The sequence below is a fragment of the Camelus ferus genome, chromosome 16, assembly GCF_009834535.1.
Source record: "Camelus ferus isolate YT-003-E chromosome 16, BCGSAC_Cfer_1.0, whole genome shotgun sequence".
Taxonomy (NCBI): domain Eukaryota; kingdom Metazoa; phylum Chordata; class Mammalia; order Artiodactyla; family Camelidae; genus Camelus; species Camelus ferus.
Genome location: NC_045711.1, coordinates 33,307,202 through 33,325,061, shown reverse-complemented (window position 1 = coordinate 33,325,061; position 17,860 = coordinate 33,307,202). Strand labels below are relative to the sequence as shown.

Here is a 17,860-nt window from a genome sequence, read left to right as displayed (position 1 = left end):
GAGCAACTTGTGGAGAAAGAAAGGATGTTCCACACACAGGGGCAACATAACCAGAAGTGAGTATACAGAAATACTTACAGGAGATTTTAGAGACAGTGGATACATCCGTTTTGGCCAGAGTAGAGGATTCTCACAGGGGAGTAATGAAACTGAAGGACAGACAGTAAGCTTGGGGATAGATTGTGCAGAACCAAGGACACCCAGTAAAAGAGGTGGACTCTCTTTCTACTAACGGCTTGTCGGGTCAGTTTTTTAAACAGTTTTATCCAAAGATAACTCACATACCAGAAAAAAAAGCTGTGCTTTGGCTGAGTGTTCACCTTAAGTACCAGCTCCCCTCCTGTTGTGAAATTCTGTGTTTTTCATGTTTCCTCAGCCCTGTGCTACCCTTGCTCTTGTAGGTGCCTCCATTGCTCTAATGGACAAAGAAGGATTGACGGCGCTCAGCTGGGCTTGTTTGAAGGGTCATCTCTCAGTAGTACGTTCTCTGGTGGATAATGGCGCTGCCACGGACCATGCCGACAAGAACGGCCGCACCCCCCTGGATCTGGCAGCTTTCTATGGTGATGCTGAAGTGGTGAGTGCCCTTAACCAAGCCTCAGGTGGTAGGAATCGGGAAGGTTCTCCATCCGTAATGTTATCTGGGGTTGATGATTTCTGATAAAAGTTCTCAGATCTATACTTGCTAGAGGACAGGAATATTCAAAACACCATTAAAGACCAAAAATATACATATGGCCTGGAATACCATGGCTGCCCAGCCTGGTTCAAACCTGCAGTTGAATAAAGGGCAGGTAGCAGCCAGAGCCCTGAGTAGAGCAGTGCTGAGCCGTGACACCTGTGTTAACTGCGCTGCTTGATCCATGTCCTAGGTCCAGTTCCTGGTGGATCACGGGGCCATGATTGAGCATGTTGACTACAGCGGAATGCGCCCTTTGGATAGGGCAGTGGGGTGCCGGAACACTTCTGTTGTTGTCACTCTTCTGAAGAAAGGAGCCAAGATAGGTAGGAGAAAGGAAGAAGGTGTTGGCCATCTGTGCCCGGAGGCCAGACTGGTCCAGTGGTCTGGCTGCCCTGGGTGTTTGGTGTGAGTGTGTGTAGTTTCCCCTCTGCCCTGGCCCAGTTATTGTCCAAGTGAACAGAAGGACTCTCAGCTCAGAGAAGGCACCATCTGAGCCGAGATCCACACTTCCCTGTGTGCAGAACCACACGGTCACCTGCCATGCCCCTGCAGCCTTCGCCGGGAGGCTGCTCTGACCTTAAGCACATCTGTGTGCTGATGCCTCTGTAGCAGCCCCACCCGTGAGCATCCTGGATCCCTGCACTGCCATGAGCCTTTGCTTTCCCTTGCTCTGTATGTGCTTCGGACTCTCAAGTCCCTGCTGCTGTTGTCCCATCCGCTCCCCATCCCACAGACCTGTAGACGAGGGTTGGCTGATATGCTGGCTTTTTTGCTGCCTGCCTCTCACTGCTGCTTTTTCCTTCTTTTTTTTTTTTTTTTCACCTTCATCCATTTTTTTTTCCTCTCCTACAACTTTTTGTTTTCTCCTTTCTTTGAAGGTTGTCAGACGTTACCGAGTCGCCCACGAGGTATATTTCACCGCTGTCAGCATCAGGCGTGGTCTGATGGCTTGGTCAGCTCTGCCTTCTCCTCTTTGATTTAGCCTGCATGAGTTCCCTACACCTCTAATCTGTTAATTTACTTCACCTTAAAAGAAGATTTTTTTTAATGACTGTTGTAGAGAATAACTTGAACTTTTGATAACTAACCCTGAAAAGCTTAGTTGGTAAATAATTCAGGCATCTGTAAACTAATCGAGTTAACCTCTTCTTTCTCTCTGTGGGTGAAGTAGTCCTCAGTAGTGTTGGCTTGTTTCACATCTGTCTGACATTGGGACTGTGCTCCTGGTTCAGCGTGAATTCCAGGAGTCCTAGTTAATACTTACAAATTAAGGGAGCCTTTAGTCTTTAATGGTTTCCCTTCTGCAAAGTACATCTTTAAAAATTAAGAGACTAAATAAAGCTGGGGGGTTTGAGTTCCAGATTCTGAAATAAATTACCTTTTTGGATTTTTTAAATCTTATGGTGACATTTAACATAAACCCTTTCTCCCAGTTTCCTTATTTAAAATAACTCCAAACTAAGCCATCGCCTGCCCCAATACAGCATGCAGGCTCTGCTGCCCTCCTGTGGTGCAAACTCAGACAGTTCACATATTCTTATTTTAAGGTGAATACAAATCCAACGCAGCTTCTTGGCAGTGGGAGTCACTAGGACACTCCCAGGTCTAAAAGATGAGGAAATCGTTGTGGAGCAAGTTGTTCTCTCAGCAGAAATTCCCCCAGGGTGTTTTTTTCACCTAGCTTCCTACCACCCTTACATTGTATGAGTTTTTTACCCATCATGCATCCTGTACACTACAGGTCCAGCCACATGGGCGATGGCCACCTCCAAACCGGACATCATGATCATCCTGTTGAGCAAGCTGATGGAAGAGGGGGACATGTTTTATAAGGTGAGGGGAGAAAGGAGCAAAGTTCCCTCAAAACAGCCACTGACTGTTTTCCAGATGTAGAATCTACCAGTCTTGACCGTTCTTATCCTTGGTTCTAGAGGCAAAGAGAGAATGCCAGCCCTCAAAGATGGGCTTTGTAGGGTGAGGGTCTCAGGTCTTTGTTTTCTCAGCAAGAGAGCAAGAGTAACCTAAACGTGCTCGCAGCCGATGAACCTAAAAACCGAGTTCTGCCTGGTCACTGGCGGGCGGTTACATAGATGCTGCATGAACTCTGCTCACTGGAGCCCAGAAGCCATGGGACAAGTAAACGAAAAATTATGTAGTGCAGATATTTCCAGTCTGTGGGAAAGAGGCATTATCTTAGCTTTCCTATTTAATATATATACAGATTTTAAAGTCTGTGGTAATAATAGCTTATCAGCATCCCTGAATAAGATAAGAAAACTGAGACAAATAGCAATTATAAGATTTGCTTGAAGCCACTCACTGAGTGACAGCCAGAGTGTGGAAGGTGGCGTATTTTGTACTCACAGTTCAAGCCGAAGGCACCACGCCCTAACACAGACTCCCATCCCTAGGAACATTCCACGTCAGGGTTATCTTGTTGTGTTAAGATTAGCTGAGTCATCTTCTTCTAAAGGTAAATACAAATCCAACCCAGCTTTTGGCAGCAAGCGTCACTGAGACAAGCCCAGGCCCAAAGATGAGAAAATGCTTTGAAGCACGTTATTCTTGCCTTGTGTGAGGAGTGTACAGAGTTCCTGGGAGTCGAGTTGTATTTCCTGAGGACCCTTTGAGTGGGTCATAATAATCTAGAGCCCCTAGGCTTCTAGGTAACTTGAGTGCTGACCCAACTGTGATTTCACATGACTTCAAAGAAGGGCCTCCCTCGGTGTCACACTTACAGACTTGAGAATGGCATTGCTGTCAAGGATCTAAGCCCTGTTTGTAACATAATTTCCAGTGTTCTGAGTCAAGGAGTCCTACCTCCTAATGAGAACGGGCAGAGCTACTGCTGCTCCTACTCAGAACTCTACCTTGGAAGACTCCAAGTCTCTCCTTAGTGAAGGGTGCTCACGAGAAAATGAAAGATGAGGATCCCTAGGGGAGTTGCAGCTGTACAGAAGGAATAGAGTAGATGAAGATCAGCTAAAGGAACAGCAGGTGCCTGTATCATTCTGGGCTCAACTCATAGATTTTCAGATACAAAATGTGAGAAAATTTCAAGGCCCCTGTGACCAGGTCTCTAGGTGGGTCATAGATCTACTTCACCTTGGAAAAACCCTCCTGCATAATCAGATGGTATCACAAATTCTAAATTTCATTTCTCTACCACCACCCTACCCCAGGTCTTTTCCAAAAATGGAGGAAGACTGATACTATTTTATGCCATGAGGTTAGGGAAGCAGTAGGAGACTATTTTAGCTCCCACGTCCTTTGTGAGGAAGAGTGGCCTCTTCTGGAGGACTGGCAAGGTGGAACATCAAACAAAAAGAGATGTCCAGATAAGCCAAAAGCAGAGAAGTGGTAATACCTTTGGAGTGGCTGGGACTAGGAAATGATGTATCCCAGGGAGATCAGGTCAAGAAAGAGCTCCTTTGAAATGAACAAGCTCAGTCCCTTGGGAATCCAGTTGGGAAGCTGCGAACCCAGGCCTTTTGTTCACCCAGGCTTTGTTTCTCTGGCTTGGATCTTGGGAATCCCCTTCACCATGCCCTTCCTGCCCGGGGAGCTGTGTGTAGAGAAGACTGGGCTGTCACCATCAGGACTGTGTTTGGGAGGGCTAACCCTTAGTAGTAACCGCTGAGTGGAGGAAACGAATGGGGACAAACTTCCTCAGCTGCTCCAGACCAACAGTATGTTTTGCCATCTTGTATTCCCATTAGAAAGGTAAAGTAAAGGAAGCTGCCCAGCGCTACCAGTACGCCCTGAAGAAATTCCCTAGAGAAGGGTTTGGTGAGGACTTGAAAACCTTCCGGGAACTAAAGGTGTCTCTCCTCCTCAACCTCTCTCGATGTCGCAGGAAAATGAACGTAAGTCCCTCTTGTCCCTGCTCCTTTCTGCCGTCCTGGAAGTTGATGGTCCATGTCATGCTAGCTTTTACCAGGCCCCTGAGATCCTTGTCTGCCCCATTTGGAACTTGGTTGTCCTTCACAGAGCACTGACATTTGCAATTTGAAAGAAATCAAGTCTAAGTACAATCCATATCTCAAACTATTAAAAAAAGTGAATGCTAGTGGGCACTTCGTAGCTTTCTGAATTTTCGTAATTCCCACTGCAAGTGAGAATTATCAGCATCATCCTCCCTTGCCCCCAGGATGTGAGAGCACTAGTCATGAGAACCCCCGCTGCCAGACACAATCTCAGTCGTCCCCTTCCTTTCTGGTAGGCCCCTTTGTCATTTACTACGGAAGGGCTGGAAAGAGGGTTCAGGACCATGGACTTCAAAGTTTAATTTCTAAGGCTAATCTTGAACTTTTCAGTTCTTTCCTCATCTTTTTATCCTAACATGCCGTGCCCCTTCTTGTCGCAGAGGGAATCTTAGAGCTCTCCTGGTCGTTTATTGCCTCCGCAGTAGTCCTTGGCCCTTCTTGCCTGCCTTGTAGATAGTCTCTGGCGGCCTCCGCCACTGCTCCCTTGACATGCAGATACTCCTGGGCCAAGAACCCTCTCTCAGATACTGGGAATAGCTAAGATCATGTCAGCAACCTCTGACATCCACCAGCCTGAGGTCTCACAGTTCCTTAGGAGATAAAAATAATCCAAACAGAAACATTTTAGTAAAGGAATAAAGAACTCAGGTATATAGAAATGAGCCTTTAGCCTCCGTGGCAAGAGATCTGCTATCAATTCCAGAAAGATGACCTTTATATCATCTATCTAAAACCTGACAGTGAAAAGAGCCCAGATGTAGACTTTGGGTGTGATGCCCAAGAGGCAGAGTTGCCCCTGGCGCTGAGATGAGTGGGGACAGGGCCAAGGTTCCCAGGAGAGGGCAGTGAGGTTCTTACCTGAAACAGAAGAAACAGCACCAGGGGTCTCCTCCGGCAGCAGCTAGTGAGAGTGAGACAGGGCTCCGAAGCTGCTGCCAACCTGCTGGCTTCCTTTTTGTCTAACAAATATCCTGCTTCTTAAAAATACTCTCATCTTCCCAGCAATATTGATTGTCCCAAAAGAAAAAATTAAAGGGTAAGGTTGAAAACACTAGAGCTGGAAGATGATCCTGTTGGTGGAACACCGTCTCTCTAGCTCCACATCTGGTCAGAAACAGTTAACCACCTCCCAGGACCACCTGAAGTCTGTCGTCTTTGGTAGAAAATTGCCTGTTAATTTTTTTTTTCATGTTTACCTCTGTCTCAGGGCCCTTGTTCTGCCCGAGGAGTCACAAGGTTAACCAGAGGCTGCTGTGCTGTTCTGTGGCTTTGGCTTAGTATGTAAGGGGTCTTGAAAACTGGCTTTGTTCCCCTGGTTCCTGTTCCTAGGGCTTCTCAGGATGAGGACAGACGAGGCCATGTTCTTCCAGGAAGCCTCACAAGAGATGAGGTGGCAGCACAGACCCTAGTCATAGCTAGGGTTCTCTCTTGTTCTATTATTTTTTTTAAAATTTTAAATGTTTCCTAAGTAAGGAACAAGTTAAGAGAAAGCTCAGGCCAGAGAAGCCTCTGTGAGTTAGAAAAGAAACTACCATCCATTGAGCATCTCCTACCTGCCAGGACCTGGGTACGGGGCTTTCCAAGGCCCTGTTGCTCCTGATCCTACCTGTGAGGTAGGTGTGGGTGAGACGCACACAGCACGCTCTGTGGGATTGCAGAGCAGAGAACTGAGCCCACGTCTGTCTGACGTCCCTGCTCTGTCTAGTCTCCGTAGTCAGTTGCTTATCACACAGACACCATCTTCCTGGATTTCTCTCATCCCTTTAAAGCCAAGGAATGGCGGGAGTTCAGGTTTCCAACTTCAAGAGCTTCATTGGGTTGACATTTGGCTTCTGAGCTAGAAAGAACTTTGTTAGAAAGGCAGAAAGAGGGCACATTAAAAGTATTTTAATACTTCTGGGCAGGTAAATTCCCATGAGCAGTTGCAGGACAACACAGGGCAAAAGGCAGAAGGAACTTCCCGTCTGGGCCACGTGGCTAGAGCCACACCAGGCATGTCGAGAATCCCAGGTGTTCCATCCATAAATGTCAAAGAAATGTACATATAATCTGTTTTATTCCCAAGCTGTCTATTTTCCATATCTCTTCAATGACTCATTTGCACACCTATTGTAATGACAGGATTTTGGAATGGCGGAGGAATTTGCTACTAAGGCCCTGGAGCTGAAACCGAAATCTTATGAAGCTTACTATGCAAGAGCAAGGGCCAAACGCAGCAGCAGGTGAGGAGAGAGAGAGAGGGTGAGAAGCAAGAGGTCTCTTTTCTGGAAATCTGGCCAAGACAACGTAGGCCATCCTGGGGCTTATGTACCCAACTGTGTCTGTCCCTGAGGACTCTCGGGGCCGAGCTTAGGGGATGGCTCCCATAGCACAGGGCGCATCTTACGGCTGGCAAATCTCGGGGCTCTGGAGATCTAGAGCATTTTACTTTGGGAGAAAATGCCTTTTCATTGTTGGAGAATGGCACCTTCTTCCAGGAAGCCTCTGCCATATCTCAATCACTTTTGAACCCCCAAAGCAGATAGCACAAAGAGACACTGGTGACTTGAGAAGAGGTCACTTAAGCAAAATATCCTCCCAACCCTTTTAGGGGGCGAAGTAGGGTGGGTCACTTACATCACAGGCTCCTCTCTCTTACAGGCATTTGGGGAATCCCTGGATCATTAGTCTTCCTTCTGGGCTCTCCTCAAGTCTGGTGGCATCAAACCTCCTTCTCGCCTCCCTGCTTCTCCCAACACTACACCACACATGCATGGAGACAGGAGGTCCTGCTGCCAGGATTGAGAGGGCCCAAGAGAAACCCCATCCCTCATGACACCTGCTATGGTTTGGCCAATGGGCACAGAAGGCTCCAGAAAGGTCTAGAACCTGCCGTCGATGATCTTTGGATAATTTGTCACTGTTCTTCATGCCTCCTGCCCAGCGCCCTGCCCAGCGCCCTGCCCTTCTCCCAAACTCTGCCTGGGAAAGAACTCCTTCAGACTCCCTACTGTGACCAGGGGGATATGGTCCTGAAAATCAAACCCAGGTTCAGTCTAGTGGTAATGGTGGCAGTGATCTTAGTCTTAACTAGCCGGGGTAACAGAGTTCTTACAGAAGCTTGACTGTCAAATTCTCTTTCCCCTTGGATCATTCCTTTCCCACAAGGCCAACTGCCCGTTTTCTGGGCAGCGTTAACAGAGAGGATGGGAATACCTCTGATAGTTGTGTCCTCGTTTGTAAATTAGAGCCTGAGTTTTCTAGTCAGCAAGCCTAACACCTGCCCAGCATTGAGGTAGCAGAATGAAGGAGCAGTGGTGCTCTGGGGCGAGGGGTCGAAAGGGCAGAGGACAGGGTTCTTGCCTGGGATGGAACAGGCCTGAAAATTGGAGCCAAAATATAAAGAAAAAATTCTGCTGGATCAGCAAGATTTTTAAATATTGTAGTTACTGTTTTGTTCCTAAGCTAATTGACAGTGACCCTGTAAATGACAACCCCACCCAATCCTCATACTCCCTGGTGTGCATCTGGACACTAAGAGAAACTTCCTGAAGAGCCTCACTGGACTGACAAAATGGGGACATTTCTCCACTAATCCCAGAGAGGCCAGAAGGAAGATGGAGGCTGAACGGGCTAGGGAGTCATTCTGGATTCTTCTAGAATGACAGCCTGCCTTTTTCCTTTCTTACAAATCACACGAAACCAAAGCACCCCCAGACTCCCCCAAGATGCTAACAGTTCTCTGAAAGAGTGACCGTGTCTCAGCTCTTGGTGATTCCTGTTGATTCAGAATAACTCCAGTTCCTGTGTTTACCTTCTGTCAAGCAGACAGTTTGCAGCAGCCTTAGAGGACCTGAACGAGGCCATCAAGCTCTGTCCGAACAACCGTGAGATCCAGAGGCTCCTGATGAGAGTGGAGGAGGAGTGTAGACAGGTGCAGCCGCCGCCGCCGCCACAGCCGCAGCAGCCATTACCAGAAGAAGCGGAACCTGAGCCGCAGCGTGAAGACATCTACTCGGCACAGGACATGTTCGAGGAGGAGTACCTGGAGCAGGAAGTTGAGAATGTCTCCATTGGCCTCCAGACGGAGGCCCGGCCCAGTCAGGGGCTCCCGATAATCCAGAGCCCGCCCTCCTCTCCGGCGCATCGCGACTCAGCCTACATCTCCAGCTCACCTCTTGGTTCTCATCAGGTTTTTGACTTCCGGTCCAGTAGTTCTGTAGGGTCTCCCACCAGGCAGAGCTATCAGTCCACCTCGCCTGCTCTTTCTCCAACTCACCAGAACTCGCATTACAGGCCTAGTCCTCCGCATACTTCCCCAGCGCACCAGGGTGGGTCTTACCGCTTTAGCCCCCCTCCCGTGGGAGGGCAGAGCAAGGAATACCCAAGCCCTCCCCCTTCCCCTCTCCGAAGAGGCCCTCAGTATCGGGCCAGCCCTCCCGCGGAAAGCATGAGTGTCTATAGATCACAGTCAGGCTCACCCGTGCGCTACCAGCAAGACACAAACGTTGGTCAGCTTCCCGGCAGACCGAAATCGCCTTTGTCCAAAATGGCCCAGCGGCCCTACCAGATGCCCCAGCTTCCTGTGGCCATTCCCCAGCAAGGGCTCAGGCTCCAGCCTGCCAAAGCCCAGATTGTGAGAAGCAACCAGCCCAGCTCTGCCGTTCATTCCAGCACCGTCATCTCCACAGGGGCCTATGGCCAAGTAGCCCATCCCATGGCTGGTAAATACCAGTCTTCACAGGGAGACATAGGAGTAAGTCAGAGCCGGCTGGTTTATCAAGGGTCAATCGGGGGGATTGTAGGGGATGGGAGGCCTGTGCAGCATGTCCAGGCCAGCCTGAGTGCGGGTGCCATCTGTCAGCATGGGGGGTTGACCAAAGAAGACCTTCCACAGCGACCTTCCTCAGCCTATCGCGGTGGCGTGAGATACAGCCAGACACCACAGATTGGGCGTAGCCAGTCTGCATCCTACTACCCAGTCTGTCACTCAAAACTAGATCTGGAGCGTTCCTCCAGCCAACTAGGGTCCCCTGATGTGTCACATTTAATCAGAAGACCTATTAGTGTCAACCCTAATGAAATGAAACCCCACCCCCCAACTCCCAGGCCACTGCTGCACTCCCAAAGTGTAGGCCTCCGCTTCTCTCCATCTAGCAACAGTATCTCATCTGCCTCCAACCTAACTCCGACCTTCCGGCCGTCCTCCTCGATTCAGCAAATGGAGATCCCACTGAAGCCGGCGTACGATAGGTCATGTGATGAGCTGTCGCCAGTGTCTCCCACTCAGGGAGGTTACCCCAGTGAGCCCACCCGATCCAGGACCACACCATTCATGGGGATCATAGATAAAACAGCCCGGACTCAGCAGTACCCCCACCTTCACCAGCAGAATCGGACCTGGGCAGTGTCATCAGTGGATACCGTTCTCAGTCCCACGTCTCCCGGCAACCTGCCTCAGCCTGAGTCCTTCAGTCCACCGTCATCCATCAGCAACATTGCCTTTTATAACAAAACCAACAATGCACAGAATGGCCATTTGCTGGAGGATGATTATTACAGCCCCCATGGGATGCTGGCTAATGGGTCCCGTGGGGACCTCCTGGAGAGAGTCAGCCAGGCTTCCTCGTACCCCGACGTAAAGGTGGCTCGGACCCTCCCTGTGGCTCAGGCGTACCAGGACAACCTGTACAGGCAGCTGTCCCGGGACTCTCGACAAGGGCAGACATCCCCTATCAAACCAAAGAGACCATTTGTGGAGTCTAATGTTTAAAAGACGTTTGTTGGAGTGAGACCCGTATGTTTTCACTGCACATTTTCAGGCTTGGTTTCCACATTTGAGGTAGTTCTCTGGCTTAATTTCTCATGTAGTTTCTGCGTGGTGTTCAGAGGTGGCAGCCCACATGCTGAAATCCTTTGCATGCAGCCGACTGGGAAGCTGGCCTCGAGCGAGCCAGGACTTCGGTTTCTCTTGTCTGTGCCCCAGCCACACGCTCTCTCTCTTCAGAAGCCAGCGAGGAGATTGTCGTGCCACGCGCTTTAACACACTGGTCAGCTTTTTCCAGGAGACAATCGCTTTCACGGATGTTCTTGTCGTGTAAATGTCTTTCTCCTTTTTTACAAAAATAAGATGTTCTTGTTCGTTTTCTTCTAGGAACTTTAGAAAGAGTGTGATGCCCCTTTGCCTTTGCATTCTTATCCAGTGTTATCCAAATAGCGGCCCCAGTGCATTCTTGTGCCATGGTCTCCTCCCCTGGACCGCCAGCTCCCTGCAGCTGTCAGGTCTGGAATGTTTACTTAGATAATTGCTGGTCTTCCTACGGGGGTAAAGGATCAAGGAGAAAGAGAAGAAATAGGTCTATTAAATGAGAAGAAAAACACCTACCTAATTATTTGAAATGTCACTACGTTGATTTACCAAGAGGCATTTTAGGAACATTTGGAAAACAACCAGCCCTTTAAATATTTCAGTCAGTGAGGAAATCAGATGGGAGTGATGGATATTTTTAAACAATTCACGGCGAGTTATTCTTTATGTTTTTAGCCAAATTAACCATTTAAAGCTACCAATTCTCCATGGGTTGGGGAGGGAATAAATAAATATATATAGAGAGAAAGACTGTTCTGGATTCTCCATGAAAGGCTGCAGAATATCTCTGTCTTGAAGAAACCTACTTTTTAGGTCTTGATATGTCACTGAGCATCATGGTCCACAAAAAGCATACTCTTCCTGAAGGCTGACTGTTGTAGTAATCCTGTTAGTTGGATCTTCGCCTAGAGCCAGGTTTTGTTCTACTGGTCCTCTTACTAAAAAACAAACAAACCCTAGATAGTATAATGAAGAATTGGTTCTTTGAGAAGGAAACTGAATTCTCTGGGGACCGTAGGCTTATTCCCAGAGCTTGCACCCAGGGCCCTTGAATTCCACACCAGGTGTTGTCTGATTCCATTTCAAGATCTATAGTTTCATTACCTGCTACTACAGGAATTGTCTCTTCTTTGTCTAGGTAGGAGTGTTTGGGGAGTGATACTGAAAACCAGACGCAGCAGAGTGTTTCAGGGTGAAGAAAGAGCCTGTTCAGCCCCAGGAGGGGGCACATGAGATAGGGAGCAAGTCCTCTGGTCCAGTCACCCCCACGCATCTTCTGTGTCTCATGGTCATTCGCTTACCGGTCCTTTGAGGTGGACGGCAAGAACACTGAAACCAATGGCTTAGCGCAGGCTGGTACTACCGCACATCACCTCTTAAAATTTAACAAAATAACTAAAAATATCAAAAGAGAGTTAGTTCTCTGTTCTTAAGGATCGTTCTGCTCTTGTTAGTAAAGGGCTATAGAAAGGGCAGTTTCCTGAATAAAAATCCAGATATGATCAGACCTGTTTGTGATAGTAAGTCTCCTCTGAAAGAATTGTTAAGACGTGGGGAGCATGAAGCTGAAATCAGAATCATTACTAACTTAGATTCTGCCAAACAGATGGACCCCTCCACCCCCAGGCTTGAAATGGGCCAGGATTTGGGTCTGGGTGGTTGAAGTAAATAGCAGGGCTAACTCAAACCCAGACTTTCCCCTCTCTCTGATGCTTAAGGACTGTCTCCTACTCAGCTAGACCAGAGCAGACATCAGTGTCTCTTCTCTTCCCTTCTCTCTTCCTCTCATCAAGAAGGTGAAATGTATAGCTATGGCAGCCAGCAGCCGCTCAGACATTTTTGTCCAGGTCTCAGCCCCGTTGGGCTCTTTGCATCTTACCCTTTTTAACCACCTCTCACTGAGGAGCTGTTGCTACATTTTGAAAATTTCTCAGTGTCTGTGAGAAAAGTGCCCCTGTGTATTTGGAGTGCCACATACACCACCTGCACTCACCTATCAGTGGGTGAGCAGGTTCTGTATTTTTCACAAATACGTCACTGATGCTACTTCTCCCCAGTGTGTCTCTTAGGATTTTCCAGGACAGACAGATTTAAGGTCCATGCCTTACTGGGCAAAACACCTAAACTGTAACAGTCAAAATGCAATTCTTTTTTAGCCACTGGTAGAGGGCATGAATATCACTACTGGGCGCCAGTTGTTTTTGACTAGAAAATGCCAGCTGGGCCTTACTGGAGCAGGAGATGAAGTTCTTCCTCGTGAGCAGACTGCCTGTGCCCTGTTTTGCTACTTCACTGCCACGGGGTGGTCTTAGTGCTGTACCTTACAGATGCCCCTCCCCCAGCGGCACCTGCTGAATCAGTGTCTGGCTTCAGGTGGGGGGAAGTCTTTCAGATGAACCTGGTAAGTTCCATTCACCCAGTTCACATCACCCTGAAATGGAGACAGTGGTGACAAACTTCAGCTTACAGGTTTCTCACCAAATCGTATGTTCCGTTCACCCAGAATTCTTGCACTAATGGGTTTCCATCACATCATGTCTATATATGGGTGCACTTTATTGTTTGAATTTGTAACTCTGATAAATACTGGATATTTAAGTGTGAGTAATGTCTTCACTAGAAAATAGCAAAACCACCCTTGTCTTTTAGTGTATTTTTCAAGGAAAAAAAGGAAAGAAAGCAAGCAGTGGATCACAACATTTATAGCACAAGAAATAACTTGTATATAAGCATCAAAAAGATTAAGAGTTTTTAAATACAAAAAAAAATTTGCAGTGATTTTAAAGTGCTTTTCCAGCAATTTTCTTAGGGACTCCTGAGACATGTTTACTTTATTTACTGGATCAGTAAGGCACACAATTAACAATTAAAAATTAATGTTTATTTACAAAGTAAAGGGAAAACCTGTGTAACATGAGAATTTGGCATGGACAAAATGGAGACCATTTTGTATCTGCTGTTGTATCTTGTCCGGGTTGCAGGCGTGCACTATTAAAGTCCCAAGTTAATAGAGCACAAACCCTTCTTGTTCCTCTCCCATGTGCCCCTCTTTCTAGATGTGTTTAACTTAAACTCGAAGGCTCAGGAAAATTCCACTGATTAGAATCTTGTACAGTACCCCAGGTCGTTGTCCAGAGATACACGTTTGCTAATTTAGTTAAGCCTGGATTATTAAACACTTTTCCTAAATTATTGTAAACAGAACAGTTTAGAGAAAGGTATTCTCGGTCCTTATATTGTATAATAGTTTATGAACCCTCCTCACTAAATATTGGTATTTTTATAATCCAGAGATGTACCCAATAGAAAAATTAATCAGTATCTAATTTAATATCCGTAAGTATTTTCCTTAGATTTTAGTCATAGACAGTGGGTTATGTGGATGTCACCTTGCTTCACCATACTGTACCACTAGGTGTCACTGCGGCTCTGCACCAGGCTTAATCTGGTTGCAAAGAATGGCAGCAGCTCTGGAGGAGCCACTTCCAGGCCAGCAGGCAGGCCCATGGGCTCAGAGAGTTCAGGAAGGCAGGAACAAAAGCCAGGAAAGGGGTCTTCACACATCTGTGCCAGTAGTGGCAAGATAAGCTCTTTGAACACTACCTGTTTTGGGCCTTCAGCCAGGCAGGGGCTGAGGGAAGGTTGACCAGAACTCCCTTGCTCTGGTGGATGGACAGGTATGTAAAAGACCCATTTCTTCTCTGTGAGTACCCCTTTCAGCTCCTCTTGGCATCCAACGTTTATATAACTCCAGAGATGTCACAGTTGGATGGTTTGATTCAATGACAGTTATTTTTCTACTGCAGAAATGCCTTGAATAAAACCAGTTGCTCACTGAATTTTTGCCACAAAATGGAACAGGCTGCCCCTGGGGTGGGGGGTGGGCAGGATATACCCACCCTGTCCTGGCCTCACCCACCCTACCTGACTGTCCCTGGGCTGACCACTTCTCGAGAGGCTACCCTGCAGAGGCAGCCTGTTGCTGCTCCCACACCAGGCCTGTGCTGCCCAGTTGCTTGTGCACTGGGAGGTGTGGCTTTTTCTCCTCTAGGAATTCCAGACTGACCATCTACCATGACTAACAACAATGAACAAAGGGCTTAGGGGTAGGAGCTACCTACAAAGACGTGTCATGGAAACCTTCACCATGCAATGCCTTGAACTCAGCTCTGGCTGCTCCCAAGAAAAGGTGGCTGGCTGGGGGCCTGGACACAAGCACAGCGGGGCTGGTGGAGCCACTGTGCAGAGCTACCTGAATAATCACTGGGTCTTCATCAACTTTTATAACACAGACCACTCAAGGGCTGAAGTGTTGGTAACCTGTATTTCGGTGTCCAATGCCTCACAGCAGCTGACCCACCCTGAGATGCTTGTGGCCAAGTGATGGCCACAGTCAGAGCTTTGAAAGTCAGTACCAAATGAACGCATAATTGGACACCAAAAATCAAGTGTTACTTTCATGTTTCCTCACCCATATCATCTCATTTCTTCCTCCTGACTCGGTGATATCTCCACTAAGCTGACCTGTCAGGTTGTAGCTGGCTGCATGTAGATGCAGGCCAGCACTGCTCTTGTTTTTTTTGCACCTACTCTGTGGAAAGGAAGGAGCCCGGCTGCTTTGTTGTTGGAGCACTTGCTGGCTGGATTTTTCTTCTGTTTAATCACTAACCGGAACATCTGGTTAGGGGGGACTCGACTCAATCCCTTTGGTCCCCAGGACCAGAGAGTTAATTCTGGAATATTCAGTACTTGAATGTACCTGCCTTATTGTGAACCAACTTACTGGAAAAAAAGTTAGAAATGCTGGCTCCAGATCTCTACTTCATCACAGGTTATTTTGGAAATCCTGTAAGTTACACTTCCTGTTCTGGTTTGGCTTCTCAGTTTGTTTTTTGTTTCCATTTTTTTCTTCTTTGGCTGATTCCTGCGGATGGGGCCAGTTCCTCGTCAGGCTCAGGGCAGGTGCCATTCTCAGGCATGGCCTCCTTTCCATCCAGCATAGCATCTTTGTCTCTGTTCTGTCTCCTCCAAATCCAAGATGATTTTAATTAGTACAGACATGTACAGTCTACAATAAAAGAGTGATTTGTACTAATATGATTTTGATTCTTCCTCCTCTTTGCTGTCCTTTCAAGACACTTGCTGGAAAAAGCTTTAATGCACTTAGTTTTCCTTTAGGTTTTCTATAACTCAGATGTAAAGGACTTTCTCTGTACAGTATATTATCCAATGCATGTTTGTTCTCTATCCTGATATATTGAACACCACACAGTTGTGAACTCGTGCAGTGGGGATGTCCCACATCCAACAGAGGCACCTAGCCCCCTGTGTATAAGGAAAGACATTTTCCTTTGCTGTACTTGCTTGAGCAGTTTTATTGTCTGTACATGTGAGCTGTGTGAGATAGATGTGAAAAGTTAAATGAATGCAACTTCCTGCCCATGTATACAGATCGCCATCTGTACAATGAACCGTATGTATGAAAGCAAATGTACTTATTTATAAATGGGTAACACTTGGAAAAACACGGCATTGTGCTTTCTCCTTTCGTTACAATACGTCTCCAGGGAGCTGACTCAAGCTCATCCTCACTGCGGCCTGCAGAGCCGAGGAGCCTCCCCCAAGGAAGACTGGCAAAGACCAGGTTCCTAATGATTTGACTGGTCTCTTACGGGACATTCAGAGTCACCCCTCTAGGCTCTTATTCACTCAGTGAAGTTACTGAGCACTTCTCTTCAGAGTTGGACACTGTGGTAGGCACTCGAGAGGGACAGTCCTGAGGGCCATCAGCCAAGGCTCGCTGCATTCACTGAGAGGTTTCCTCCAGCCATACTCAGTGTAAAGGAGCAGCGTGTTCTCCTTGTTTCACTTTAATAGCTGAGGCTACCCACCACCCCAGTCCAGCTGCCATACCAAAATCCAAGGCTGAAGTGGACTGCCACATAGAGCTGGTAAGTTAAAAGACTGTAGCCCGAGGTAGCAGGATGGCTGTAGCTTTAGTTCCCAAGTCTACTTGGTCAAAGCCAGAAGCCCACTGCTTCCAATGACTTTATTTTTTCCTTCAGAAATCCGGCCAGAATTTCTAATCCTTGCCACAGAGAGAGCTAGGCAGCTGCATTGTGGACAGAGAGGTTGCAGATTTCCTGAAACTGGCTGGAGACTCCATGCCTTTTTAAAAGTGCCTGCACGGAGTCTTGCAGTCTTTCCTGCCTAGCTGCGACCTCTCTGTTTACTTCAGGGACAAGCAAGGAAGGAGACCACTTCCTCCAGATGCCAGATTGTGTTGAACAAACATCCCTGCTGTGTAACTACATCCATTTCCCCCAAACAAAGCTGAGGAAGCAGGAGAACTCCAGGCATTCAGTCATCCCAGCCTGGACACCAGAACTGTCTTTAAAGAGGAGGAGAGGACTCCAGAAGGAACTACCTGCTCAGTCCGAAAAACTATTCCTGGTCTCCTCCAATTATTTCATTAAAAGTCAAAAAATGGGTGAGTGGCTGGGAAAAAAACCACACCTTTTTAAGGATTCCTGGAGCACTGGATATAATGTGAAAGGTAGTAATTCCTAAAAAGCTAATTCCCAAGAATTTGCCCTGACCTGACTAAAAAGCTGCTCAGAGCAACAGCAAGCCGAACTCAGCACATTCTTAATAGGTTCTCAGAAGTCCCAGATCAGACTTTCTTGTCCTTGTCACTTTCACTCCCTGACAGGTGCCCTTTAGTAGCTCTTTACAGCTCAACGCACTGCTGTGCACACATGCACGTGGGAGGTCGAACTCCCTTCCACAGGCTGAGGTGGAGGCAGGGAGGGCGGAGAGTGTAGCGTCATCTTCTTTCAGCTCTAAAAGCCTCAAGGGGCTTGAAGAAACTTGGAAAACGGAGACCTCACATTGCAGGAATAAGGGTGGGACTTTCATACCAAGGGCATCCTGTCTGGAAGGCCCTGTGATTACAAGGGCCTCATAGAAGAGACCGCGCTCAGAGTCCGTTGTAATGGGCCATTCTCTTGAGAAGACCATTGTGTCCCAGAAGCTGTGATAGGGGCATCGCATGAATTCTTTTAATTTACTCCTCTTAAAACACATTGCTCTCTCTCCAGAACACAAATAAGGAAGCACATCCTAAGAGTTTAAATTGCTCAAGGTCGTGGAGGCAAAGGTGGGACTCTGAATCAGATCTGTCCTGAAAGCCTGGTACCCTGCTGCCCGCTTCCTCATAAGGGGTAATTCAAGAAAAGCAAGCAGTTTAAATGACCTGTTGGGAGCACAGGCAGTGGTCAAGAAGGAAGCTTGGAAGATGCTACTTTGTGCTCCTTTGGAGAAACAACTCTGTGCCAAGGGCAA

The 17,860-nt window shown here is 47.5% G+C and overlaps 1 protein-coding gene across 9 annotated transcripts in view; it reads left to right on the top strand.

Annotated features, from left to right (window-relative positions):
* The window catches only part of TANC2 (tetratricopeptide repeat, ankyrin repeat and coiled-coil containing 2), a 304,320-nt gene extending 288,277 nt beyond the window's left edge, over positions 1-16,043 (top strand). For 6 of the 9 annotated variants that reach the window (XM_032457146.1, XM_032457143.1, XM_032457142.1 and 3 more), the window contains 6 exons: positions 402-577; positions 873-1,005; positions 2,424-2,515; positions 4,402-4,548; positions 6,790-6,890; positions 8,473-16,043. In XM_032457146.1, coding sequence (XP_032313037.1) covers positions 402-577; positions 873-1,005; positions 2,424-2,515; positions 4,402-4,548; positions 6,790-6,890; positions 8,473-10,420 — 2,597 coding nt within the window. In that variant the 3' untranslated portion in view covers positions 10,421-16,043. Of the gene's footprint in view, positions 1-401; positions 578-872; positions 1,006-2,423; positions 2,516-4,401; positions 4,549-6,789; positions 6,891-7,308; positions 8,418-8,472 lie in introns of those variants that run through there. The other 3 variants (XM_032457147.1, XM_032457141.1, XM_032457148.1) reach the window with 2 other exon arrangements.
* The last annotated feature ends 1,817 nt before the right edge of the window (positions 16,044-17,860 follow it).